Below are 27,784 nucleotides of genomic sequence, written 5' to 3'. Positions count from 1 at the left end.
CAGGAAGGGGCTTTCTTGGGGTTTTATTCTGGCTTTTTCCAAAGCACACAGTTTTATCTCCTTCAGTGTTAATTTAAATTAGGCACAACGTTATTCTGCACTCTCTGCTGAGAGACTGAGGCAAATCAGACCCGAGGTGGTGCTGGGCTCTGTGGCACCCTGATGGAGGTGAGAAGAGCCAGACCTGACTTGGCTGACTTGTTCAAGCTCCCACCTGAGGGGGTCAGGGCTGCAGGTGCCTCCCGGGGCACCCTGTCCTGGGGTGTCTACATTCACCACGGCACCACTGCCCCGGGCTGGGAATCCTGCTGAGAGACTGGACATGAGGTGCTGGTGGGCAGAAATCGCTGCTGATGAGAGATGAGGGTGTCCTGTTTGATGTACACCGTGCAAGACAAGCTACCACTTCTCGAGTTTCTCTCTCCATCTCCTTTTTTTTTTCTTGGCTTGGGCTCCCATAGTTCCTCCTGTTTATTCATATTTACACCTCTGACGCCTCCTTCTTCCTTCTGCCCACGGCTTGGAGGCCCACACTGCTGCAGGGTTGGGTCTGTGGGTGGCAGAACCTTCTTGACCCGCTTGGGGACCTCTTAAAGTGTCGGTGGGTTTTTTTTCTGAAGGCTTCAGCAGTTTGACACTGGGTAGGTCAGCTCGAGGCGAAGGCAAAGCTGCTGCGTGGAGCTCCCGCGAGCTCTGCCTGGTTCTGGCTCCTGTTGCGAAGCGGAAAAGATGGTCTTGTCTTTGGTGAGAGTGGAGAGACCCACCACTACCTCCCCGTGGCTCTGAGACTGTCTGTGTCCAATGCACCCGAGGCTGGATGGCCACGGGCAGCAATCAGGCGAGCGTTGCCTCGGCTCCCGCTCGGAGCGCAGTGTGAGGGCAGCTCTGAAAAGTGCCCTGGTGGGACTGCTGCCCCAAAGGTCACCCCGAGGGACGAGGGAACCTCCCCCCTGCACCCCCACCGAGGCGTGGGCATGGCACTGCTGTCACCCCGGGGGCCTCACGCCCGGCACACGAGCCCCCTCCGCGGCCGCCCCTCGGTGTGCGTGAATTGGCGTGGGGGGGGTTCTTCCTCCCTTCTTTTTTTTTTTTTTTTTGGGTTTTTTGGGTTTTTTCCCCCCTTAAAAACGCTGCTGCTGTTTTGTTTTGGTTTTTTGTTTTTTTTTTTGACTTTTAGCAGTGGAGGATCTTCATGAAAGCCTTGCGGAACTCGACGTTGAAGGTGGTGTAGATAATGGGGTTGACAGCGCTGTTGACGTAGCCCAGCCATGTGAAGGCGCTGTACATGGCCGGGGGGATGCTGCAATCGCAGTGCATGTTCAGGATGTGGGTGATGAAGAAGGGGAGCCAGCAGATGATGAAAACACCTGAGGGGAGGGAAAGGAGAGAGACAGGCTGTGACTGCTGAAAGCTGGACGGGTTTCTGAGGCTGAGAACAGCGAGGTTCTTTTGGGTATAAAGGAGGAATGTTTCCCCGAGGAATAAGCTGCTGTTTGCGTGTTAGGTCTCAGTCTGTGTTCTACCCAGGTACTAAAGAACTTCTCTGCTCGTGTAATTAGAGCAGATGCATCAGAAACTCTGCCCTCTGGGGTGCCAGTTCCTTGCTGGGCTATGCCCCTGCACCCAGCTGTTCTTTGGGACACCCCACAGAGCTTTATGAACCCCTTGTACTGCACTGCCAGCTGCCCCTGGCTGGGCAGGAGGGACCCTTCCCACGGGCACCTGCTGCCCACAGAGCAAGTGAAATTATTTCTGTGGAGGGCTGGAATAGGCTCTGCTGCCCATCCAGACTGGCCCTAGGCCTGGGCAGGTGCTGCATTTCTGCAGGAGCACCAGGGCACTCACCAAGGACGATGGCCAGCATCTGGGTGGCCTTTTTCTCCTTCTGCTGGGACAGTTTCCTCCTGGTCACAGCCTTGAGGAAGTTCCTCGTCTTGCCGTTGGGCAGGGAGTGGATCTCGAAGACCTTGGCTGTGTGGTGGGTTTCTTTGGCATGGCCATTCTTCTCCACTCTCCCAGGGCTGTTCAGGGATGTCTGCAGGGTGGAGTTGTTGCCCCTGTTGGAGGCAACTGGCACGACCAGCTGGCGGTTACTGGGTGCTGCGGGTTTGAAGGTGGTTTTCTCGGGGGGGCTGGTGCTGGACACCATCTCCATTTCCATCTCCTCCATGTGGCTCTCTGCCTCCTGAACAAGAATCAAATGTCCACAACAGAAAGACAGATAAATATACAGAGAGGAGCAGTGAACATTCCTTACAGAGTGAAGCTGGATGATGCTGGAGAACAATCAATCCCTCTTCTCCCTCCCTACGTGATGCCTGGAGAAAGGGCTGTGAAATGTTTACAGATATTTTGGGTAGATGAGAGTGACAGAACTTCACTGAAGGATTCTCCTTTATTGCACAGAGAGGCTCAGAAATGAGAGAGATGCTTTCTTCACTCCCCACAGATTTTTATTTAGGTTTTCAGAATGCAAGTAAATAAAAATTAAACCAACAAGCAAAACCCAACAAAGCCAATGCAGTCCAAGATTTAAGTAACAGAGAGGAGAAGGAAATCAAAGACATGAAATGTTCAAACGCTGTGGCTTTTAGAGCTGATCTTTAGGTGAGATTAGTCTGGCTTTTTGAACTCTATCCTCTTAAACCCCCTGCTTCACTCTAAGGAATGGGAAGAATATTTAAATTGTGAGATCGAATGGCAACCTTTTGTTCTTAGTTTATTTTTCTCCCACCCTGCATAAATTATCTGTGTGTCCTGAGGGGGGTGAGAGGGGGAAGGCTAAATGCTCTGAAAAGCTGCCACTTCTCTGTAACACTCACCACTTTGCGCTTATTAACTTGGAAGCTCCCATTGGACTTCACAATAACTGTGCAGAGCTTGACGTCTTCTGGATGAGTGCATTTGTCCTAAGGGGCAAGGACCAGCTCAGAGGTTACACAGGCACAGAGGGGTTGGGGAGGGGAGCTGGTAAGGGAGGCACGTGGAAATACAAACACAGGGCACGAGGCAGGAATTAATCAGCGTGAGGATGGTGGAAAACTGCTCTGGAGAAGCAGTGATGGGGGTGACTATCCCTTGGGCTTTTCACCAAAGGCAGGAAACCTCAGAGATCTGCTGGTGTTTGTCTGTCCCTGTCTCCTCTCCTCGGCATGGCAGTGGCCCTGAGGCAGCACAGTTTGGAGGTGGTGCCTCTGGGGCTGCACTTTGCCTCCGTCTGTTTTGCATGTGCTGCCAGAGCGGTGTTTTTAAGAGCTGTTTGACACCCAGCCCGCTCAGCTGGGCTCCACTCACACATCTGGTGCTGGCAGAGGCTGTTTCCCTGCAGGGGTGCCGGGACCAGTGATGGGGTTTGCACCCCAACCACACAAACCATTTCCACTGAACCCTGGGGAGACCTTGTGGCACCTAAAGGGGGGTCACGAGGAAGCTGGAGAGGGGCTTTTCACAAAGAGTGATAGGACAAGGGGGAATGGCTTTAAACTGAAGGAGGGCAGGTTCAGCTGGGATATTATGATGAAATCCTTCCCTGTGAGGGTGGGGAGGCCCTGGCACAGGTTGCCCAGAGAAGCTGTGGCTGCCCCATCCCTGGAAGTGTCCAAGGCCAGGTTGGATGGGGCTTGGAGCAACCTGGGATAGTGGGAGGTGTCCCTGCCCATGGCAGGGGGTGGAACAAGAGGATCTTTAAGGTCCCTTCCAACCCAAACCACCCCTTCATTCCGTGATTCTTCTCCCCAACAGCAGCTCTGGCTCAGACAATGTAGCCTGTATTCCTGGGGTACCCCAACCCCAGCTCAGCAGAGCCACAGGAGATGCCCTCTGGTTAATGCAGCAGCTCCTGGAGCAGATCTGTTGCTGGAACATCCCCTGGGATCCAGGGAGCCCTTGAAGCACCTGGGAACCCAGAGTGTGCAGCTGGCACTCCAGCCTGGCACAGGACAGAGCACCCACCTTTGCGACCCAGCGTTTCACCCAGTCCAGCCAGGGACGCGTGGGGACGGGAGGAGGTGCTCTGGGGAGTGGAGCAGGGAGGGGAAGGGGTGTGTGGAGTGCTGGGGGCAGGGCCCAGGGCCAGTTACCTTCAGGGGGGCCTGTGTGTCCGAGTCCAGGACGTGGCTGCTGCGCTTGGTGGTGACGCGCTTCCTGCGGCGCCGCAGCACGAGGTAGATCTGGACGTAGACCAGCAGGGTGACGATGAAGGGCACGTAGAAGGACACGATGGAGGAGTACACCACGAAGGCAGGGTTGGCAATGATGCACTCGTTGGCATCTGGAACACAAAGGGGTTCGGGATAGTTCTCTCTGCTGCTCGGAGCTGCTTCCCGCCTTCCCTGCCACTGCATCTGTCCTGTATCCAACCCAGGCTTCCCAGGAGACTGATGGCTGAACTGCCAGTCCTTTCTTCTCCTGTCTCTGTGAAGGTTTTGTCCCATGGCTTTCCTTTTTTTGCATGTTTTAATAGGAGGGATTTTGAATTTGTAGTGGACAGGTGTTGTGTAAATGCTGTCTGGTGTTGTGTAAATGCTGTCTGGTGTTGTGTAAACTTCCACGTAACCTCAGTTCTGGTGAGCCTAAAACACTGCTCTGAAACAGCACGAGATGAATCAGACCCGGGAGCAGCTGACAAGGGGGATGGCACTGGCAGAAAGCACCTTAAACAGGGGCAGATACACCTCGATACACCCAAACCCTGACCCCCTATCCCCTCCTGACTGGTAGCAGAGGCTCCCTGGGGACCCAGCAAAGCCAGGAAGGTGCCAGCAGCCATCTGCAGGTGGCAAAAGACTCACCTGTGTTGTTGAGGCCAAAGAGGAGCGGGCAGGAGATGGCAAAGGAGAGCACCCAGACCACAGCGATCATGAGGGTGACCCTGCGCTTGGAGCTGTAGCGGGTGTTGTAGAGCATGGGCATGGCCACTGCTGTGTACCTGGGGGGACACAGAGCCAGCCTGCTGTCAGCCTGCCAGCGCTGCCACACTGGCAATCCCACCCAGCCCCTGTGCCTGAGGGCCTGCTCCAGCAGGGGAGGGTAAGAACAGTCCCATTCCCAGGCCATGGGTGCCCGCAGTCCCTGCTTTGGGGGGCAGCAGGCTGGGCTCAGCTCAGCACAGCATTTTCCTTCCACTCTGAGCTGCTGCCTTCCCCCTGATGGCTGTTCCATCATTCCAGACTATAACCAGAAGGACCAAACCAATGTGAACATACACAGAGAATTTAATTTACGTTCCCAAGGTCGGTGTCTCTGTGTCTTCTGACAGAATCCCCGCTCAGAGCCCACAGAGATCCCCTAAATTGCTCAAGACATCAACAGCACTCACTCTCCCCATTTTCAGGCCTCTGAGTCACAGGTAAAATTAGACCATGTAAAGGTGGCTGTGACTTGCTCCCCTGGGTTTTGACACAACTTGCTGGCACAGAGCCCTCACCTGTCTATGCTGATGGCACAGAGGTTGAGGATGCTGGCAGTGCACATCATGACATCCAGGGTCACAAAGATATCACAGTGGATCCGACTGAACCTCCACTCACCAACCACCTGCAGAGAGAGAGGGAGGGGGTACAGAGATCCCTGGGGCTGGGCTGTTGGCAGGGTCTAAAGGGAGAGCTCTGCACGAAGACAGAGGTGCCCGGGGGTGGTTGGAGCTCTGCTGCTTCCAAGGCTGGTTCCTCTGCTCCATCCAAACCATTCCTTAGGACATTCCCCCAGTGGCTGGTGGGATTTCATCCTCCCCAGTCCCACCCCGTTGGTCTGTGTTGGTTTGGGCAGCCCAAAGGGCAAACACAGACCTGGGCTCATGTTCCAGGGACATCAGGGAGTACAGGTCTCCTGGAAGTCAGAGGGAACAGGGCAGGGCTTAAACAGGTCTCTGGAGCATCTCAAAGCAGATTGAGGAAGCAAATATGTTAACATTGGTTCCAAGCACCTCTAACTGTACTTACAGCTCTTCATTAGACTTTTTTTTGCAATTATACCCAGCAAAGGCCAGCAGTAGACAAGCAGGAGCTTTCCTTCATTCCTCAGTTTAAGATCAGGGCAGACATTCCTCGCCTTTATATATATATATATATATATATATATTTTATTTTTTTTTTTTTGTGAACAAAATGAATTTAATTCAGAGTGAAAACTCTTTAACACTCTACATGATGTGCTAAAGACAAAGAACTGATGATAATGCTTCCAGTCACCAGTAGCCTTTTTCTCTTCACTTCTCTTGCTATTGAAACTGAACTTTGCCAATTAAGTTTAATAGCAATTATTCGGACTGCTGTGTTTGACATGTGATGAAAAAAGTATATTTCCCTCTAATAAAAATAGAGTCCTACTGCATTTGAAAATAGAATGAATAAGATATCTATTCTTCAGTTATTTCTGCTCTGATATACATAACCATAGGCAGCATAAAGAAGGGAGAATGACTGCATTGAAGCCTGAGTGACAGATGAATACTCAGTGATTAAAAAAGCACTTAAGAGACAGTTACATCAGTAACTTTGATGAGAATTTGCCCAAAGGCAAAGGTTTCCAGCCAGATATAAACCTCTGCAAAATCAGATTCTCTTGGTGCTCTCAGTTATGGAGGAGAGACCTCAAGTTTGGAGGTAGAAGATCTGTTTGCATCAAGGCTGGTTTTTTGGGGGGGGGAGTTTTTTAAGTATTTCATTTTTACATTAGTTTTTGCTCGAGTTTGTGACACAAAGCTTGGAAAAAATTGTGATTCCTGACCAACCTCATGTGCAGGTGAGCTCAGAAAGGGGAAAGCACTTTGCATCATTTATGGCTTTTTAAACAAAAAGTGTGTGAGAGATTCTTCTAGCTGGGCCTGAGAGGGCAGGAGCTCCTTACAGGATAAACCTCTGCTTAGAATGGGCTGTGGCAACAGAGGAACAGAATGGAAGGGCAGAACCAGTCCCAGAGGCACTGACTGCACTCCCAACCAGCCTGTGGTCATGGTAATAAGCTTTAGCAGATGCATGATGCTTTACATTTTTTAAGTGCCATGAAAACAATAATTAACTCGAGTGATAATTAGTATTGTGCTTTCTCGACAGCCTATGTCATGTCAGTGGGTTTGTTTTGCTTTGCATTAGTACTTAATGGGCTCATTGACAGTGGCTTCTTCCCCTGCTCTGCTCTCTGTGTCAGCGTTTTCCTTCGGAAATGAGTGCCTGAAAATTAACTGTAAACTCAGCCTAGTTTTGTACCAAACCCCCGTGCCAAGTGCAGCAGGGTGAAAAGCAGCTCCCTTGGGATTTTCTCTCCCATATCGTGACATGAAAGCTCTGGATTTACCCTCCACTTCTCCAGCTCCCTTCTCAGCACTGCAGCCCTTCAGAAATAGGGCTTTGATTGCTAAATTATTTTTTTTTTCATTGCTGGACTCGCTGATCCTTGTGTGTCCCTTCCAACTCAGCACATCTGATGTGGTTTCAGGGGGACACCCCTGGTGCAGTGGCAGATTTGTTCTTGTGTGGATTTGAGAACAACTTTGGGGTCCTTTCACTCTCGACCCCTCTGTTTAAAGGCCACATTTATCACAGAATCAACCAGGTTGGGAAAGGCCTCAGAGATCATCAAGTTCAACCTCTGCCCCAACCCCACCTTGCCTGGTAGACCATGGCACTGATGCCACATCCAGTTCCTTCTTAAACACCTCCAGGGACGGTGACTCTGCCCATTCCAGTGTCCGATCCCTCTCCCTGTAAGGAATTTCCTCCTAATGTCCAACCTAAACCTTCCCTGTACGGTGCAGTTGGATTGCAATCCATCCCTCTGAGCAGCAGTGGAGTTTGTTAAGCCTGCCACCTGCCCTCACACCCATCTCCTGGAAAAACCCGGAGACGAGAAACCCTCGGGAAACCCGGGAGGTCGCACAGCAGCCGATTTCCAGACCCTCCCCTCCCTCCCTGCACCCCCAAGCCTCCTACCTCCAGATAGACCACCCAGGGCATGACCAGGGTGGCCAGCAGCAGGTCTGCCACGGCCAGGCTGACGATCAGGTAGTTGGTGGTGGTCTGCAGGGATCGCTCCCGGGACACGGCCATGCACACCAGCACGTTGCCGAAGACGATGACGAAGATGAGCAGGGTGAGCAGCATGGCATAGTAGTTGTACTGGGGCTTCTGCTCAGCCTGGGAGGCGTTCAGGGCCCTGCTCCAGTTCCTGTCACCGATGTCACCCTCGTACCAGGAGAGGTTTAGGGGATCCATGGAGGTCAGAGTGCCAGGCTCCGGCTCTGCCCTGGCACAGAGAGGTTGGAGAGACAGTCGAGAGGTCAGCACGTGAAACAAAGATGGAACCACATCAAACATGCTGAGTTGGAAGGGACCCACAGAGATCAGTGAGTCCAGCAATAAATAAAAAAAAAAATAGCAATCAACCCCCCGTTTTTGAAGGGCTGCAGTGATGAGAAGGCAGTTGTAGAATTAGGCTTGTGACTGAGGGGAGACCCCACTGCAGTCTGCAACTCCCTTGGGAGGGGCAGAGGAGGGACAGAGCCTGAGCTCTGCTCTGGGGGACCAGAGACAGCACCCAGGGAATGGCTTGGGCAGGCTCAGGTTGAATCTCAGGCAAAGGTTCTTCCCCCAGAGGCTGGTTGGGCACTGCCCAGGCTCCCCAGGGCAGTGGGCACAGCCCCAAGGCTGCCAGAGCTCTGGGAGGGTTTGGCTGATCCTCTGGGGCACAGGGGGTGACTCTTGGGGATGGGTCTGTGCAAGGCTGAGGGTTGGTCTGGATGATCCTTGGGGGTCCCTCCCAGCTCAGGATATTCTGTGATTTTTGAGGTGTCACTCTGTGTTACAGCCCATCCAGGCACAGTGCCTGGGATTCTTGCCTTGGCTCCCCCACCGTTCCCTGCTCCTTGCTGGGTGTGCACAGCTCAGGGCAGATGTGCCATGGCCCACTGTCTTTGTTTTCCATGTGCTTCACGGGGCTCTGGGCTGTGTTGCTTTTTGACTTCCATTTGCTTTTCCTTTTTTTTTTTTTTTTTCCCTCCAGCAGTGAAGTAAATAAATTTTAACCCCCAAGACCCGAATAGTGACAATAATGGAAGTTGACAGCAGCAGTTTTGCAGCCAGGGCTGGCTGGGCTGGGCTGCCTCTGCCACATCAGCACCAACAAAGAGTAAAGGCAGGAGCTGTTCAGAAGAAACCACAGCTACTGGCTGCTTTGGTTTGGGGGTTTCTGGCTTGAGAGGTCTTGAAGGGACCTTCTTTCCTTCAAGAAGGGAAGGTCCCTGGCAGAAGAAGGAAATTTCTCCCAGGAGCAAGTGACAGGATGAGACAACACGGACTCAGTTTGCTGCAGGGGGGGGTTAGATTGGATATCAGGAAAAGTCTTTTCCCAGGAAGGGTGTGAAGCATTGGCACAGGCTGCCCAGGGCAGGGATGGGGTCACCATCCCTGGGAGTGGTCAGGAAACACGTGGATGAGGCACTTGAGGCCGTGGTTTGGAGGTGACCACGGTGGGAGTGCCGGGCTGACAACGGGACTCGATGATCTTGGGGGTCTTTTCCAACCTAATTCCCTCATTCCCTGCTTGGCACTCCCTGAGATAAAGCATTCCATGTTTCCCAAGCTGTATCTCCATAGAGACCACCCTGACTGGGAAATCTGGCCGTGTTCTCAGCCACCCCAAAACCAGGCCATTTAATTTCCTTAATAAAAGACAAAGTGAACTGGATTTATTAAAACCACGTAAGTGATCAAAATAGCAAAACATTTGCAAATATCAAATTCACCTGGGAACAATGGTTTCTTTATGTTTCGCTGAGCTTTTGTGTGCTTTTCTCATTCAGAGAACAATTTGTATAATAATCCTTGGAAATTTGTTGCATATGGGTCCTTAATAGCTGATAATTCAAAAAGTGTCTGTCTGACAGTGCTATCAGCGGCACTTGATAGCTCTACAAATGTCTTCTTAGGAGCTGTCAAAGTGTCAGAAATTAATTAAATGTTAGCTTCTGTGACTCAGAGTGAAGGGGAAAAATCAATGCTAAATACAGCAACAGTTTTTTCTCTTCTCCTGTTGCCCTTTGATAACGCAAAACTATCTCGAGGAGGCAGAAACATGCAGAAAATGCAGGATGGGGGGGGGAAAAAAAGGCAGGGAGATGGAAAAAGTATCTTGGAAGTATGAAGGGTGTGGAATGGTTTGATACGTGCGGGGTCAGCCCCTCTCCTGGCTCCTCCTGAGCTCTGACTGCAGGTCTCAAACCAAATTATTCTTCAGGGAGGAAAGGCCGGAGCCAAGGGGGAGGGAAGAGCAGTTCCAGCCCTTTCCCAGGCTGGTACAACTCAGTGGTGGAGTTGGAGGAACCATTTACAGCTCATCTCTTGTGTCCATCCATTGGAGGTTTGCTTTATTTGGATTAGGGAGAGCGTAGAAAGCCCTGGATAAAGTGATCAAAAATTCCCTTCATTTCCTTCTGCAGCTTCTGCAAGAATTTTTCTTTCCTTCTTTCAATAGGGCTGCTTTTACAGCAGTGCTTTTTGTCTTTATATGTGGCTGGTCATCATGAGGAAAGTTAAAAGATCGTGTTTGAACGTTGTACAAATGAGGAGTTTTGTTGTTTCTATTTTTAGGGGGAAAGAGTTTTCATTTGGGGAAATGAAACGGGCAAAAATTTTCAAATATTTTGCATGAAATAGGGAAATTAAAACACCAAGACCTAGAAACTAAAAATGTGTGATCCTGCAATTAAAGGCTGTATGCAGCACACATCCTCATGGCACAAACTACAATTAGGTGGGAAACTCTGTTAATTCCTAACTTTTGAGAGTTTGAGTTTTCAGCCCTAAAAAATAATCTTATTTTCTCCAGAACTGGCATCATTTGGAAGCATTTTGGTGGCCATTAGGGCACCTGGTGAGCCTCTCAGTCCTGCTTTAAGGAGCACTTTTCATTTTAGTGCTGACAGTTCCTCAGCAGAGAAGAAAGAGGCACTTAAAGAGCCGACTAGAAAAGCAAGTGCTTTTCCCTGTGTTTGCCCAGGTGTCTGGGGGGGCAGAGGGAAGGGCTCACAAATACAGGGACAAGGTACAAAGTGCCCCTGGCTCTGCACTGTCCTCCTTGGGGTTCGCTGTCCCCGAGTGTTCCCTTCAGCCCAGACCCGGGGTGGGGACCTGGGCAGGGTCCCAAATGCAGCCAGTTCCCTGTGAATTAACTGCAGCAAAGCCACTCTAATTCCCACCCCGAGTCCATGCAGAGTTTTAGTGTGGCTGAGCTAATCCAGATATGGATTTGCTGAGGGGCCAAGGGCAGGACAGAGCAGCAAGGTCACAGCCTCGTGTCAGCTGCCAGGAACGCAGCAGATCCCCATCCTGCACCCCCGGAGCATCCCTGCTGCTCTCCCTCCCCGGCATCAGGGCTGTGCCCGGGGCTGATCCCCCTCACACCAACCTCCCTCGGGGGCCCTGTTCAAGCACAACCTGACTGGGAAGCAGCTTTCCAGCAGCTGGAGGGAATCTGCTGCCTGGCTGCTGGGAGAAGGGAGCCAGGAGAGGGGCTGGGAGTGCAGAGCCAGAGGTTTTCCCTTCTCTGCTGTCAACTCCCTGCTCTTTTCAGGGAGCAAACTGGAAAATGTTTGTTTGCAATGCTGGTATTTCTCCCTGGCTCCTCCTGATTGATCATCTGATTACATTTGTGGCAAACAAGCCCGAGATCCCCCTGGCAAACGTGGGATGTTCACAACTGGCAGCAACAAACCCGTTTGTCTCTCTGGCGAGGTCTGAAACCTGAAATGTGTATTCCAGAAGCAGAGTTTGCTCTCTCATCCAGAGGCAGGGAAGTGGAGGGTGGAAAGCTCCAGCAGAAGCTCTTACCCACAGCTCAGCTGTGTGTGAGCAGCAGCCTGGCTCTACCTCTGCTCTTGGTTCTGTGCCTGGTCAGAGATGCCCTGATTCAGTTGTTTTTTCTCTCAGAAATAGCAAAGGTGTCACACTCCTTTTGGTTTTTACTCTGCTTGCAAACACCCTCAGGCATGAAATACTCCCAGGCCTGATCCTGAGCGAGTGTCACACCCTGTGACTCGTGTCACTGCAGCATCTGGTTTCTGTTTGGGAAGGATTTGTGGCCTTTCAGAGCTAATCTGGCCCTGGCTGCCAAAACACGCAGTTGGCCTTTGCTTCTGCATGAAACACCACGGAATTCCCTCGGGTTTTGCCCCAGACATAACAAATTAAACATGAAATCTGGAGTTCAGGGTGAATTTTCACGGGCCAAGTTTTCCTGTTGGCTCCAGACACAATCACACTGCTTGGCTTGGGGCTGACCTTGATGTGCACCAACAGGGAAAGAGCAGCAAAAGCCACCAGTGCCGACATCCCGATGGCAGAGCTTCCACAGCAGCCTCACAACAGACTCTTCCTCCCTTTCCCAAGGGATTTTGCCCGCAGTTCTTGCCAGATTGATATTTCCTGCTGAGTGCTGCCAGCCAGAGGTACCCACCAGTTCCTGAGCCCTGCCCAGGACTGTGTGAGAAGGGGGCTCAGAGACAGATTTTCTCCAAAGGCTTCTCTGTTTCACAGAAATCAGTGTCTAAGTGAAATGTGCACAGCACAGTGCTGTCATTTTCCTCTGAAATTTTGGAATCAATGGGCCATAGGAAAGCTGTCAAACTGACATCCCTTCTGTCCTGAAGATGCTTCTTGATGCTGTTTACTGGGCTCCTCTGAGAATGCAACAGAGACGTTCCAATAGAGGGAAATAACATCTCCTTTTGGAGCAGGGAGGAGGTGGAAGAGAAGGAAAAGGGGAAAGTGTGTTTGAGGAGCTGTTTTGTTTTCCTGTTCAGGAGTTTTGTGCAGAGAAAAGCACCTTCTGGTGTAGTTTTACTACTTTTTTTTTTTTTTTTTTTTGCATGTAAGCCTGGAATTGTTAATCCAGGCTGTGAATTCCTGGTTGTGGTTCCCTGGAGAGCAAGGAAGGTGTGTAACAGCCAGCAGTGAGTGAGAACCTTTTGCCATCTGGTTCTGCACAGGGCACAGTGTCTGCAGACATGGGGAAGGAGGAGGAGGAAAGGTCAGGGATTAGGGAAATGTGTACATTCTGTCTTGACCCGGTGAAAAATCCCACCCACCTGCCCTGGCCTCTGACTCTGCAGGAGCAGCTGATCCAGAACCCACCCAGCAAAGTCCTGGTGGCTTTAAATAAACCCGACTCCCCCAGGCACTGAGCTGTACATGCAAATGGAGCAGGGCTGTGACAGCCCTGACTGACGAGGGCCTGGCACTAATTACACCTGAGGCAGCTCCCAGCTCTCACTGTGGCTGTCAGGAGGCAGAACTGGCAGAACTTTCCAGGCTCCTGGGGTTCTGTCAGTGGGAAATCTCTGGTAACCAGGGGATTACAGCAGCTGGAGGTCTGGCCACCTCTGCACCCACAGGGACAGAACTAGAAACAAAAGTCCTGACCACAGTGAGGTTTTTGGGGGGCTGAATTCTCATTTCAACACTGTGCAACTCTTGTGTCCAATCTAACAGCTCTGCCCATCAGCTCTTTCCAAGGGCCTCTTGAAAAGCTTCCTCCTCTCCTGCCTTCCTCCTGGCTCCCATTCTCCAGATCCTTTGCTATCCAAGTGCCAGTCATATTAACCACAGTTTATTGCTCCCTTCTGATTCAGAAACATTCCTGCACTTCCCTTGCTCTTGCACAATATCTCATTGGATCTTGTAGCTGGGGAGTGTTCTCATGTCCCCCCAGAGCGTGTTACAAAGCCAGCATTTCCTCCTGTTCATGCTCAGCAGAGCTGTCAGCAGGGGCTCTGTGGGTAACACACCCCTGCCACCCCTCTGAGTCACCCACTTGAGCTGCTCTTGCAGATGCCACAATATTTTCTGCTCACAGCACTTTCCTGCTCCGTAATGGCCTCGTTCAGAGCTCCCTGCACTGACTCTGGGACGTGATTCACCCCCTTCCCCAGCAGCAGCACAGGGACAGGGGGTGCAGGGACAGTCCTGAGCTCCCATCCCGGGGGTCAGAGGGGTTTCCTGGCTCTGGGAAGGGGTGACAGGATGATATCATTGCCCTGTGACCCCAGAACCTCGAGGCTGAGCCCCGGGTTTAACACAGATGCTCTCAGGCTTTTGACTCCAAGATTTCTGAGTTCCCCACCTGTGCTGTTGGTGCTTTATCATCCCTCTTCCCCTGTGATACCGAGGATTTCTGCCTGAGTTCGAGTTCGCGTCGCAGGGAGGAAAGGGAGGAAGTTCTCCTTGTTCCCAGAGCAGTTGTCCATCGTCCCTGGGAAGGACCAGAACGTTCCCAGCACTGCTGTGGAACAGCACGAGGGGCACGGAGGGAGCAGAGTGTGCTGCTGCCCTCCCCACTGAAATCCAGGCTGGACCATTCGGAGAAGGATGTTCCAAGGTTGGATTTCTCTGGGAATTAACTTCCTCCTGTTTTCACATCCTCTAAAAGTCTCACCCTCCAGTCAAGGCTTGCCAGGTTTCTTTGCAAGCCCTCATGGAAGGGAAGAACTCAGTGGTATCTTCCTAGAGATGGGGAAATATAGCTTTAATTTGCTTTACCTTGACTTTCTGCTAATAAAAAGCAGATTTGGTTTTTAAAGAAGCCTTGCCTTTACTCACCATCAGATTTATCAGAAATTACTTGGAATTCTCCAGTTTTAGCATTTCCTCATTCCAAAATGTTCAACAGTCAAAGCCAGTAACTTTGGCAGGCAGGGTTGTAGTGGGTTGGTTTATTGTTGTTTGGTTTGTTTGTTTGTTTGTTTGTTTGATAAATGAGCTTTCTTAGGCTCTATCAGGATTTCAAACCTGCTAAAACATCTCATGGCAGAATGAGAAAAAAACCTGAAAAATACAGAATAGTTTGTTGTGGCTGCCCCATCCCTGGAAGTGCCCAAGGCCAGGTTGGAGCTGCCTGGGGTATGGAAGGTGTCCCTGCCCATGGCAGGGGGTGGAACTGGATGAATTTTAGGGTCTTTAGCCACAGGTCCCTCTTACTCCTGAAGGGTATGTGCGTACAGGGCAGGCTTGAATCCTCAGAATGTCTGGCAGAGGAGGAGTTCTGCTGCTGGAGCTGCTCCAGGCACAGCCCACGTGAAAGGATGGGCAGAAAAGGGGTTTTTAAATCACTTCTGGCTGTGTGTGCCTTCCACTTTGGACACCCAGCCAGAAATATTGGACACACCTTGATATTCAGTGGTTAAGGGGGAAGAATTGATTTCTTCCCTGTGTTCTCACATATGGATGGTCACTGTCAGAGACAGCTCTTCTGCACAGAAGGTATTGGTTCTTATTAAATATTGCATTACTACAGACCCAACATCCTGTTCTGTACAAATGCCATTTTTTTTCTTGATTTTTTTATCTGTATCCTAATGCCAAATCTCCATGACTAGCTCTGAGCCTCTGATTAATCTAATAAATTCCCAGCTTCGTGAATACTGGTGATCTATATTCCCTTAGAATTTGTTCCGTGCTTGAGATCATCCCAGTGCCTGCAAATAACCTTTAATCAGTCGCAGAGATAATTTATGATTTTTGAGGAACTGAAAACAATGAATCTCTTCACTTCCCCTCCCCCTTAGTTATGTACAGAACTGGCTGAAATCTGAGCAAAATATTTACTTTCAAGTACTGGTTAAAATGTGACAAATGTTTAAGGATTTTTTTTTATTTTTTTTTTTAGTATTTGGTTTTATCTGTTTAATGTTCACTGTAGGTTTTGGTTCTTGGCATTTGAGGTGTGCAACAATTTAATTGCAGAAATGGATTGTGTTAATTCCTGAGTTGAATGAACCTTTTTGCCCCCCTCCATTGAGGCTTCCCGTGTTTATGCAGCACCCAGTACAAGGATACTTTAGCTCTGAGTCCTTCAGCCACACTTTATTAAAAGTAAATAATAATAATTCAGATTGAAGCGATCAAATATTTGCCCTCCCCTTCTGCCATCCAACACTCAGTGAACATCTGCTCTTTTCACTGCCACTCCTACCCCTGAGCTTGTTTGCAAGAATGTTTGCCAAAAGAGGTGAGTTCCAGAGGAGGGTTCTGTTTCCCCTTTCCCTTCCCCTTCTCCCCCTCCAATTTGGGGGAGTTTGCCCCAAAGCACCCATGGCTGATGTTTGCCATGAAGTGCCCTTGAACCAGCACAGCACCCACGTGACTCCCCCTCGCTCCCACTGCCACTGCCCTGCATCTAAAACTTCAGGAAAGCATGAAATGAATTAAATGAATTAAATGAATTAAATGAATGACTGCCCTGTCCCTCGGGGCGAGGGGCTGAGATCCAGGCTGCAGCCACAGAGGAGGCTCCGTGCTCCTCAAATTTCAGATCCCAACCATCTTTAATCATTTAATCCCTGACCTAAATCAGCTCAACCACTCAGCTCAAACCCTGGCTTCCAACAGCCACCTCTGCCATCCCTGCCAGCGGGATGGGAGCTGTGGAAGGCACCTCCAGCTCTGGCCCTGTCCTCTCACATCTCCTCCCCCAGACTGGCTGCTCAGCCAGGCAGGAATTGTGCTGGATCAGCAGCTCCTGGAAATCAGCATCTGCTGTCGTGGGCACGGTGCTGGAAAGGACTTGGAGAGTCCCTGCTCTGCCCCATGGCCATTCCAGGACAAGTGTTTGCCTGAGCTCCTTGCTCTGACCTTCTTGAAGGCTCCCAGACACACAGAACGCTCCATTGCCTTTTCCATCTGCAATATGTGGTTCCTTCCTGGTCTGGCTCTCCATTCCCATGCTGCTCCATCATCACGTCCCCTCTCTGTCCCATTTACCACACCCATGGAGGCACAAATTCCCTCTGCAGGAAACCTTATTTACTGTGGCTTGTTTTGATCCAAAGGCTCATGTTCTTGGAAGAGCTGTTGCTCCTAGGCATGATTTTCTCCCTAGTGGGAGTTCTGCCATGATTTCCCATGGATTTGTCCCTCGGCTGGCATAGCACAGGCAGCATATATGTTCCAGCAGACATGAGAGAGAGCAAGAGCCAGGTGCAATATTTCAGATAAACTCGCCTGGCAATGCCAGAGAACCAATTTTTAATATTATTTTTAGGAAGATTTTAACTTTACAGAGAGTGAGCTTGCAGGGAGCTATTGGAACCCCCGACAGGACCCATTTCCTGCTGTCATTCACATTCCAGAGGCTGGAATGCATGTCCCCCCCGCCCCGTGGTGCTGGTGCTGTGACTCCTGGCTCACCCCCCCTTTTCCCTGGGGAAGGAAAGGCAGTCACTCCCCTTGGAACATCCAGCAGGGAAGCAGACTCGGAAGGAGCCAGGCATGTCTTCCCCCCAGCCTTTTGTCTGAGCTCATGAGAGATGCAAAGTGACACGGGGTGTCATCTGGGATCACAGAACCCCAGCCCTGCCTGACTCACCAGCACAGCCCTCCCTGGGATCACGGGAGTCAAGTGTTCCCCCTGCTCCTGCCCCAGAGATCCAGCTCCTGTGCTCCCAGCATTCCCACAGCTCCCCAGCCGTGCCCTGATATGCCCCTGATGGAGGGAGGAAGAGGAGCTGCCCTTCCTCCTGCCAGCGTTTGAGGGCAGGATTTGCAAATGTCCAAAGAACTGAGCGTTCTCACTTGCTTTTATAAGTTGAAGCTCCTCAACTTTCTATACTGGCCACCTGGTCCTGGTTGTTCCTTCTGGAACCCTTCACCAGCTGAGTGGTTTCAGGGGTTTTATCCTGCTTTCATGTGGTCACGCTGTGGTTTTGTCTGTGCATTTAGGGATATATTTTTCTCTGCCTGGCCTTTGGAGCTGTTTGGCTGGTGCCAAGCAAACTCCCTAAGAGCAGAGGGGTCTTAAACTACGTTTTAAGTCCTCCCATGTTCGGTGAAACCTGAGGGTTTCACTTCCATCCCGTGTGGTACCGCTCGTTCTCCAGGAGATTTCAGGGCTGTTTTGCCCATCCCTGAGCTCAGACATTAGGAAAGTGCCTTAAGGTTTTATCTGTCCTGCTTGTTTTCACCAGGCAGAAGGCACTAAGCTGAACTTCTCCCACAGGCCTTCATTAAAATTCACTCATTAGCATTCTGTAGTCTAACTCCAGCACACGTGTGGATCACAGCCCAGGAACAGAGCGGGCTCCCGGGTCTCCAGCCTGCTGCCAGGTCGATGTCTTTGGGCTGATTCTGCCCGAAGAAACCTTAAAAAAGGGGACATCTCTGGTCCCCTTACACTCCACATGATTTGTTGGTAGCATCACTGACAAACCCCCAGCCAGGGAAAAGGTTTTTCAAAGGGATTCAATGCGCAGATGTTCCAGGTTTGGAAGGATGGGAGGGATTTCTGTCCTGCCCTGGGATCAGGGCACACACTCAGCTCCCTCCTGAGCTTTGCTTGACTTTTACACTGTCAGCAGGAGCCCCAGCCTGCTGGGCAGTGTTTGTACACAAAGTTTGTACACAAAGCTCCTTTGTGTACAAAATAAAGTCGTTTGCAGTCCCAGCCGGCCCCGGGAAGGCTCCGCTCCCTGAAAGCCGAGCGGTCCCAGCCCAGAGTCATCACCGGGGCTCCACAAAGCCATGAATATTCCCCCCGGTCTGCAGGCACCGGATCCTCTGTCGGGTGAAGCAAGGAGCAGTAATGTTTTTAATTAGGGTGTTGTGGAAGCTGAGGCAGGACTGACCCCAGTGCTGTCTTCAGGGGCTGTTTAATTCATCAGAACATCAATCAGGGGGTGCAGGAGACTGAAAGCAAGGTGTGCAGGATCTGGACACGGGTGCCTGACTTGCTAAAGGTGAAACAAGCACAGACGTCCGAGAAAAGCCTCCTGCAGGCACAGATAATAACAATAAATGTTCTCCTTTACGTGCTCACCCCGCAGGCACAGGTCCCTCCTCGAGCCTGTGCTTCTCTGCAGGAAAAAGAAACCAAATCACTGTCTGTAAGAGATGTGATTTGTTCTGTAATCAGGGCCTGCTGTTGCTGCCTGGAACTTTGATTTTTCACTCCCAGCAGAAATCAGACACACTCTTAGTGGTCACTGTGTTGTCACATCTGCGCATTAAGGTCTTGGAATGATGTCTTTGTGGGAACAGTGAATGCTGATGGACAAGTACAAGTTATTGAACTATCTCCTGCACAGATTTAGTAATTGCTTTGCTTTATTGTTTCTTTGCCTGTTAATTTTTTTTTAATCTTTTTTTTTCATGTTTATTGTCTCTACCATGTCTCTTACTCTGAGGTTTTGTGGGTGTGACTGTGAGGCCTCCTGAACCAGAAATTCAGGGATAAACTGAACTGCAAAATGCAGCCCCAGAGAATCTTAACTTTAATATTATCCCTTCTTGTCATTTGCTCTTGGGGTTGTAATTTCCTAATTGATTCTTCCTTCACACTGAGAGGGGAAAAAAAAAATCTCTAGATAAATAAAAATAACACTTGGAAAGGATGACAAAGGCAACTGCAACATCAGATGTAGACAAACATCCTCCTACATAATGAATAATTGCACATGGATTTCTCCTTTCATTAGTAAAACACCTTCCAAAGGAAATGCACGTTTGTACTCTAGAAGGAATGTTTGGACTTGGCCAGTGGTGTGGAAGGAGGGGATGGTAAAATGCCTGTGACAGAAACGATCTCCTGTCTGGGAACATTAACCTCTGTCAGCAGCTCTGGGCCCAGAGTGTTTGCAGCTGAACAAAATGTGTTAGCAAAGAGATCATTGAATTTGGGTCGGGGGAGGAGGGGGGGGGAAGGAAAGAAAACGTGCGAGAAAAGCAGCTGCTTTCTGGAAAATACTGATTTGGTTTGACTGGCAGTGGGGACAGTTCTGGAGTTTTCAGCCAGCCCTGGTTCCTCCAGCTCTGCAGGACCAGCACTGGGATGGGGGGGACCAGAATACGGCATTGGGGTTCCCAGAGTGCCACCGTGTCCTGCAGAGCCCTCACTGGTTCCTCCCCATGCCCTTAACCCAAACCCTGGGCACAGGGGCACAGCCTCTCCTAGGACAGCGGGACAGGCAGGGCCAGGACAGCTTATCCTGGCAGAGGCCTGGAGTGCCCAGCCCTGGATCACAACCAGCTTGGGACTCCTGCCTTACAAATGAAAATAACCCAATAATAAGGATATTTAGGGCTCTCCTCACGTGGAGATTCTTACATTGACTTTTTGAGTCCCTGGTTGGCAGGATAATGAACCCCCCCTAATTCTTACAGCCCCTTTGCCACTCACAAAGTGCAAATAAGGAGCTTGCACGTGTCCAGACCATCCAGTCATGGTGGGCTGGAGTATTCCTGTAGTAGTTACTATAACTACTATTTTACTAGTCACATTTGTGGAGTGTCCATAACCTCCTGGGGGCGAGGAGTGACTCATGTACTGGGACATGGGTGATTCCTTCTGTTCAATGATATATTTATGTGAGGGGGAGAGGATGGGTGTTGTCTCTATTTTTAATGCTTGTTAAATGAATAAGTTGTAGCTTTTCGAACGTGAGGGACTAAAATTCACCTCCTAAATCTGAGTGGAAATGTCTCAAGGCCACCAGGCTGCCTGGGGGTGTCCTGTCCCCTCTGAACTGGGTTCCCAAGCACACAGATAAGGCTGTAACTCAAAGGGGTTCTTCCCTGGCGTGGTCACCAGAGAAAACAGATTAAAAGGTTGGAAATCCAACTCCAGGCCTCAGTAATCCCATAGGTAATCACATTTTTTCTCGACTGCCATACAAATATGCAGAAGTCTGAAATGTGCAGGCACAGAGGTGCTGGGGGTCAGGGAGGGCCTGCTGCAAACACAATCCTAATTTGCTGAGGCTCCAGATTGCCTGAGACATCAAAATAGGACTCAGTTTAGACGAGTAATTTGCAAGGTGCTATATTTTAGGTAATAGCTCCAAGTTGTCTGATCCAGTGTCTCAGCTGCAGCATTGAGGGGAGATGATTGAAAAACCTGAGCTGCTGGTGAAGAGTTCATTTCTCTCTAAAGCTGCAGATTGCACAGAGCATCCTCAATAGTGTTGATTTTGCTGATCCATCCCCAGCGTTAGCAGTTGGCAACCTGAAGCAGGGAGCAAAATCAAATATATGTATTTATCAACTAGTAAGTGCTTGCAGATCCTGGGACATCTCAGGCAGGAACAGCTGAGGGTACAGAGCCTGAAATTTGGGATAAATGATGGAACACATGGAGAAAGGAGCCACAGACCCAAGCGAATGGCAGAGATTTCCCTGAGTTCAGCAGGACTGCCTGGCACTGGGATTAGCTCTCCCAGGCAGCAGCACAGGGCTCTGAGTGTTTATTTAGCTCCACTAGAAATGTGAAGTGTGGCCATCACTGAGCTCAGCCAGGCCAACCTGCAGGGCTCAGTGCTGTGTGCCATCAGTGCCAGATTTATTGCTCCTCACAGTCTCTCTTTCTCCAGCTCCACAGAACACATAAGGCTGCATTTACATTTTCTGAATGGACTAATCATGGCTCTCTGCTTTGATAAAGAAAGTGCAGCCTCCCACATAACCACATGGAAACCAACAGGGAAGAGTAAACCAGAAATAAACCCATTCTGGGGGGTTGAGAGAAAAATACCCACCAGGATAATTGGGAGGGATGTACAGAGAAGCAGCAACTGAACACATAGTCACATCTTAAAAAGAAAATAAATTATAATGCTAAAAATATCCAGGTGAAGGACAGCAAGAGAAAACATGATTGAAGTGGAACAATTGGTAGAGGAGTTAATAGTTATTAGCAATCATTTCAGATTGAATATAGGCTGGTTTTGTAACAGCACAAGGGATGATGCATCTGACAGGACTTAAACAATTGCCTCCCCCTTTCCCAAAGAGCCTTTTAGCAGTGCCCTGGCACAAACAGAGCAGTCTGCTCCCCAGGAGTTGGCCAAAGCAAACAGAGTTACTGGAAGTTTTTAGTTGTTAAATACAGTGAAGTTTGATCCCAGACAAGTCTTTCAAAACCTTTCCTCCCTGTATTCCAGACCTTAGCACATTTTAACATTGATCCCACTGTATGTTCCCCTGTAGCCTTTAAGGACTAACCCTGAGGGGTCAGGCAAAGTCCCACCAGTCTGGTGCCTTTTATCCACCAGTGTCCAAGAGCCACTGCCTGGGCAGGAGTGTAAAAATGGAGCAATATGGATGATATTCTTGGAAATAACCTCCCATCATCCAACTGTTCACTGTGCCAGGGTGGTTTCTATGCATTTATTAACCATCACTGGAATTCTTTCCCTGGGAATTGAAATTCCCCACTGTCTCCTTGACCCTGGGTCACTTTGGGAACATTTTGCATCCAGCCATCCTGTGGCCAGAAGCTTTACAGCTGAATGTGGACATACTCCCTGTCCTGCATCTGCTGGCACTGGGATCTCAGCTCTGGGCATGTGGGAAAGCCAACACTCAGCTCCAGATTCCCTCAGTGTTCCCAGGGAATTTGTGCCCAGAGGGAGAAACTGCAAACGAGTTATGATGAAAGGATTTAAGGGGCCTGAGCCAAATCCATCTTGCTCACATCTGAAGAGCTACAAAACCTTGTGCATTTGGAGATAAGTATTTTTCAAAGGGTTTTCTTGTTGTTGTTTCAGAGATTTTGTGTGTAATGTTTGTTCTAGAATATTGCTGGTGAGTAAAAGGGTATGTCCAGCACAGGGGTGCTAAAGACAAGTGAGCAAATGCTCTGCAGGGACAGAACTCAGGGCTTAGGAGCTCATTCCATGGCTTCTTTCACACGGTGGAAAGAAGTGCCCAAAGTTTTTCCAAGTAATGTGGAATCCTGCTTTCTTCTGGAGGAAGCTTGGCTTTTGTTTCCATCCAAACACTGAGAGAACAATCCCATGTATTTCTCATTCCAAGGGGGACAGAGCCTGGGGTGAGTGAGTCCATACCTGGCCATGGAGGGTTTTACAGTCCCAGGGTGATGTGGTTGTGACACAGGGCAGAGCTTTATCTGTGCCAGGGGATTAAAACTTCCAATCTCTGCTCTCCGTGACCAGGGACAGGACCCAGGGAATGGCTGGAGCTGTGTCAGGGAGGGTCAGGTTGGATCTCAGGGAAAGGTTCTTCCCCCAGAGGCTGGTTGGGCACTGACCAGGCTCCCCAGGGCAGTGGGCACGGCCCCAAGGCTGCCAGAGCTCCAGGAGGGTTTGGACAACGCTCTGAGGGACAGGGTGGGATTGTTGGGGTGTCTGTGCAGGGCCAGGGGTTGGACTGGATGGACCTTGTGAGTCCCTTCCAGCTCAGGATACTCTCTGATTCTATAAGCTTGATTTTGAATTCCAAAGTTTTAGTGAAACAGAGGATGGGAGGGTGGAGATTTGCTGATTTAACACAAAGGATGGATTTTAGGAGAAGAACACCCAGGGAATCGTGCTTTTTATGTTAAACCTGAGTCACTGAGGGGGAATAGTTTAGTCACAGGTCCTCACTGGTCTGTGCAGACCCTTCAGCCGGGGACTGTTGTGTTCCAGCTGCATTTCCCAGTAGGTTTGTAACCTGTGTGACCCCTGCCCAGTGCCTGGAGCCTTTGCTGACGGTGGCACAGCCCGAGGGAGGGTGGGGGGAACACACTGAACCAGCAATGAAGTGCCATTAGAGGAAAAGCTGAGTATTTCTGCCAGGCAGGTGTCTCACACTCCAGCCAAGCTGGAGGAGGTTGGAGTGCAATCTGTGAGCCCCTGCACACAGGCAGGGCTGCAGAGCCAGGGATGCCCAGCTGTGCCTCCCCTCGGGGAGCAGGGCACGAGAAATCACCTCGGCATGGCAGGCTGGGGGGGATGGAACCCCTCAGTGCAGCAGTGTCAGGGTGGGCACGAGGGAGGGACACTGTGTGACCACTCATCTCACCCAAATCCAGAGGGTGAGAGTGGCACAGAAGCAAAATGCCCCAGGGAGAGGCTGTCTGGGTGTGGGTACAACCCATGGCACCTGCAGCACACCCCACACTGAGTGTTCACAGGCTCCTGAGGGCTCACCAGCTTCTCTCTGAAGTCTGAAACATGCACTTTTACAGAGTGCCAGCCTGAACTTCCTCCTCACTCACCTGCCACCTCAGTGCCTGTGTGCCCGGGGAAGCCACACACCCAGATAAAACCAGGGCAGGTTTGACACACTGGATTTACACACACGTACCTGCAGGAAACATGCTTCTGGGGGGTGTTTCCTGCAAGCTGGCACATTGTGCAAGGCAACTCACTTAACCCATGGCACACACCTGCTCTGGAGCTGTTTCCAGAAACATTAAAGGGGAGGGCAGGCCCCAAACTCCCACCTTCGTGAGTTCAAACAGCCCCAGGAGATTTGAAGCCTGCACTTCTTTCCCCAGCATATTTCCCTGTCATGCCACACACTCCCCATGCAAGGAAAAGATAACCACATGGTGCACAAATCAGTGGAAAGTGCTTTTACAAAAACTCTGTTCAGAAGTAAAGAAGAAAGGCTTGAATGTCACAGAATTTCCGCAGCATGGAAAAGAAGTTCAGTGGGGGAAAAATAACTAGTACAGCGCTCTGTAGACTTATTTGGTGGAGTCAGAAGTATTGTCAAGAGGTTGGTTTTTTTCTAGATTGCTACAAGCAATTAATGGACTTTTACTTCGAGAGAGATAAAACCCCACAGGCACAGGATTGTGAATCCCTGACACCACTGTGTGTTCAGGGAACAGCAATCCCATGGAACAGGGAACACGCAGGAAATCCAACCCACGCCACTCAGAGGTGAATTGTAATCCCTTTGACCAGTTATATTGTAATCTTGTGGCTGGTTAGTTATGAAACAACCGAGTTATCTTTCATTTTTCCTGTGAGCTCTACCGGAAGAACAGGGATTCGTGTTCCTGGGAGCTCTGGGGCTCCACGTTTTGCATGTGGGAAAGTCGGGCTGAGAGAGAGACTTGGGAATGAAGTGAGGGTGTGTTATCTGTGCAGAGACAACCCACAGACAACAACCTGGACCAAAAACCCTCCAGCACTGATTAGGGCCCAGTGCCACCCTAGTGCCTGATTCCCTGCCCTAAAGCCCCGCTTTTCACTGCTTTCAAAAAGCTGGGTAAAACTTAGAACTGGAGGGCAATGGAAAAAAAATATTGATATACAAACAGGAAGGGCTCAGGTGTCCCTCGTGCCACAAAGGTGACTGTAAACCCTGCACAAAATCTGCTTGCAACATTCAGAGAATATTTCTGAAAGGGTTCCTTCCAGGGCTTCTTCGGGAAAAGGTGACAGATCTCCCCCCCTTCAGCAGGAAGGGTTGTTCAGGGGTGGCACTGAGAAGGAAATCTGAAGGGACACGAGTTTTCCTTTACCATGTGTGAAAAACTGAATGTCGTACGAGCAAAAGGAGTGTTTTCCCTCAAACAGTTTGACTGAACAGTCTTCTTCCCCGGGGAAATGGAATGTACCTACATTATATCCTCTCTACACATCCTCCTCCTACAGCCCTGCCTGTCACTCTCCTTCCATTGTGTCTGTGTGAGAGCAGTGTTAAGCATCAAACTTCTAAAAATGAACCCAGCTTCTTAGCAACTCTAAATGCCTCTTTAGCATACAATAACAACTGTTTATGGGCTTGCAGTGAGTGGTTTAGATGAAGAAATGAGGCAGCCTGACTTTTTCAATTTGAAAACTCGCTTTCACCTATTCTGTTGGAGAAGAGAACAGCTTAATGGGTCTTTTGGTACAATGACAAATATTTTCCTTTTTCTCCTGTCTTTATTTACACCTCTAGGCAGTGGTGATCACAGCAGCTCTGTGAATACACTCTCTGTATTCCCTTATTCACAACATTTGTATTTCTTGAGGAAAAGCATCGTCAGGTATCTCTTACCTTCAAGCCATACGAATCCCTCGAGCAGAGGTGTGAGCACTCTGTGCCAAATATATCCAAAACGCCACAACTCTCCACCGTGGCTTTTCCCAAGCTCTCCAGGGCCTTCCAGCAGACTTTCTGGCGTTCGGCGTTCACGCACGAGCAGAGGAGCAAAAAAAAGAGAAAGAATCACCTGCCCGATCCCCGCCAGCCGGGACTGGTGCAGGTGGAACTTGTGTAACCCCAGGCTGAGCTGGCGACTGCTGGAACTTCAGGAGCTCGGGAAGCGGCTCAGCTTCCCGGGAAGAGGCGATCTCGGCAGGGAACCGCTGTCCATCTCGCTCAGCGCATCGCCGGCTGGAACAGCAGCAGCTCCGTCTCCATCTCCCGGAGCCCAGACTTGGCTGAGCCGGCGCTCAGAGCCGCCCCTTCCTCCCGCGGCGCGATCCCAACAACCTGTTCCCACTCCAGCTCCCTCGGCCGCCCGCGGGGTGCGAAATTCCCGCAGCGCTTCCCTCTCTGCCTCGCCTGATGCTGGGAGGGAGGGGAAGGGAGGAGAGGGGAGGGGGCCAAGTTTCCTCCCCCGGATCCCTCCGGCTCCCGCGGGCGGGGACGGGCGGCTCCAGCGCCGGGAACGCGGGACCGGCTCCAGCACCGGGAGCGGGACAGCGCCGGGTCCCGGGGGGGCTCCGAGGGGCCGCGGGGACAGGAGGGAGCGGCTCCCACCGCCGGGGACTCGCGGGGGCAACGAGCCCTTCCCCGCCCGGCTGCCCTGCCCTGCCCTGCGCACGCACTGCCAGGTGAGCGCCGGGGATGCTGCTCCCGGGATGCTCCTCCCGGGATGCTCTGCCAGGGATGCTGCTCCCGGGATGCTCCTCCCGGGATGCTTTGCCAGGGATGCTGCTCCCGGGATGCTCCTCCCGGGATGCTCTCCCAGGGATGGCCCTGGAACGCCGGGCACCCTCCGAGCTCCAAGATTCCCGCTGCCTCTGCACAGCTGTAGGGTTTCGCAGGGAAAACACGGAATGACCCACTGCTAAGACAGGAAAGCAGGAATTTCTAAGGAAGCTGAGCGCGGTGGTCGTTCCCAGCGTTAACAGCTCGCACAGCTCCCGTGTAAAGGAACAGGGCACTGCCAAGGAGGGGCATCACTCACCTGCATCCTTCCCTGCAGAGTCCCAGCACGTCCCGGGGATTTGCTGAGCTCCCGGGCTGAGAGCTCCGCGGGGCTCCGCGTTAAACGCTCTGTAATGGGAAATAGATTCTCTTTGCAATTCAAATACCGAGTGAAACCATTTCCTGAAAGTGTAGCTGCTGTTGCAATATTTTAATATCTTCTTAGAGTTTAATATCCTTGAGACTGCCTCACTCTCAAAGCATTAGCAGCCCATAATTTGAAGTGTTTCCTAAGAAAGCTCTTTTTTTCTTATTCTTCCCCCCACCCCCCCACCCCCCGAAATGGCTTGATATCTTTTCTGAATGTGTTTCTCATCTTACCAAATAGCACTAGACAGAGAGATAACAGGAAGAAACACATCTCTCTGGTTGGGTTTTAAGGAAATTCAATTTCTGCAGAATTTTCTTCAAAGGAGTGGATCTCAAATGCTGCTTTCAGCCCTTCCTGGCAGTGAAACCCTAAAGCTCCCGACCCCTTTGGGGTGCTGCATACCCAAACTGTTGTGTGTACACACACTGTCCTTTCTGAGTCAGCTTCAGTGCTAAAGTCAAACTGAATTCTCCCGAACTTTCCAAGTGTTATTGCAATAGTTTCCTTTTTTTATCCAATTAATGTTCCACTGTGAGTTTTGCAGTGCCAAGGGAGCCAAATAAATACTAGAGCTGGGTATATGGAGAGCAATTATTTCTCCTGGAAAGCAGGACGGGAATGTTTTTGTACATTTTGCTTGCCTCAAAATGATTACATTTATTTAATGGATGGACAACACTCCTTTGAGATGTTGATGCTTTCTTTGAGGCCAAGAAGGACCTGTCCTCTCTTAGACTCCTTGGGCTTCTGGTTGTGTCACAAGATGTTTTCCATCCAG

The 27,784-nt window shown here is 50.5% G+C and overlaps 1 protein-coding gene across 3 annotated transcripts; it reads right to left on the bottom strand.

Moving 5' to 3' along the window:
- Positions 1-1,139: 1,139 nt before the first annotated feature.
- Positions 1,140-26,917, bottom strand: DRD2 (dopamine receptor D2). Of its 3 annotated transcripts, XM_017809503.1 has the most exons (9): positions 26,896-26,917; positions 25,758-25,873; positions 7,929-8,241; positions 5,426-5,535; positions 4,791-4,927; positions 4,080-4,270; positions 2,823-2,909; positions 1,846-2,185; positions 1,140-1,367 (listed from the first exon to the last, which is right to left on the bottom strand). In XM_017809503.1, exons 3-9 carry the CDS (start codon positions 8,208-8,210, stop codon positions 1,174-1,176), a joined length of 1,341 nt encoding a protein of 446 aa, XP_017664992.1. In that variant the 5' UTR covers positions 8,211-8,241; positions 25,758-25,873; positions 26,896-26,917; the 3' UTR covers positions 1,140-1,173. The 3 variants fall into 3 exon arrangements, with proteins under 3 accessions (XP_017664992.1, XP_017664991.1, XP_017664993.1); XM_017809502.1 differs by lacking the exon at positions 26,896-26,917 and having other exon boundaries at positions 25,758-25,888; XM_017809504.1 differs by lacking the exons at positions 2,823-2,909; positions 26,896-26,917 and having other exon boundaries at positions 25,758-25,888.
- Positions 26,918-27,784: the final 867 nt, after the last annotated feature.

The sequence above is a fragment of the Lepidothrix coronata genome, unplaced genomic scaffold (genome assembly GCF_001604755.1).
Source record: "Lepidothrix coronata isolate B3197 unplaced genomic scaffold, Lepidothrix_coronata-1.0 Scaffold27, whole genome shotgun sequence".
NCBI lineage: Eukaryota > Metazoa > Chordata > Aves > Passeriformes > Pipridae > Lepidothrix > Lepidothrix coronata.
Note: the sequence above shows the minus strand (reverse complement) of the source record. Positions and strands in the feature narration are given on the sequence as shown.

Excerpts from the sequence above, each read along its gene's own strand:
- DRD2 (XM_017809503.1), bottom strand. The coding sequence starts at position 8,210 with ATGGATCCCCTAAACCTCTCCTGGTACGAGGGTGACATCGGTGACAGG. Across the intron at positions 4,928-5,425 it reads TGTGCCATCAGCATAGACAG|GTACACAGCAGTGGCCATGC; the intron begins GTGAGGGCTCTG and ends GTGTCCCCCCAG. Across the intron at positions 2,910-4,079 it reads ACACACAGGCCCCCCTGAAG|GACAAATGCACTCATCCAGA; the intron begins GTAACTGGCCCT and ends CTTGCCCCTTAG.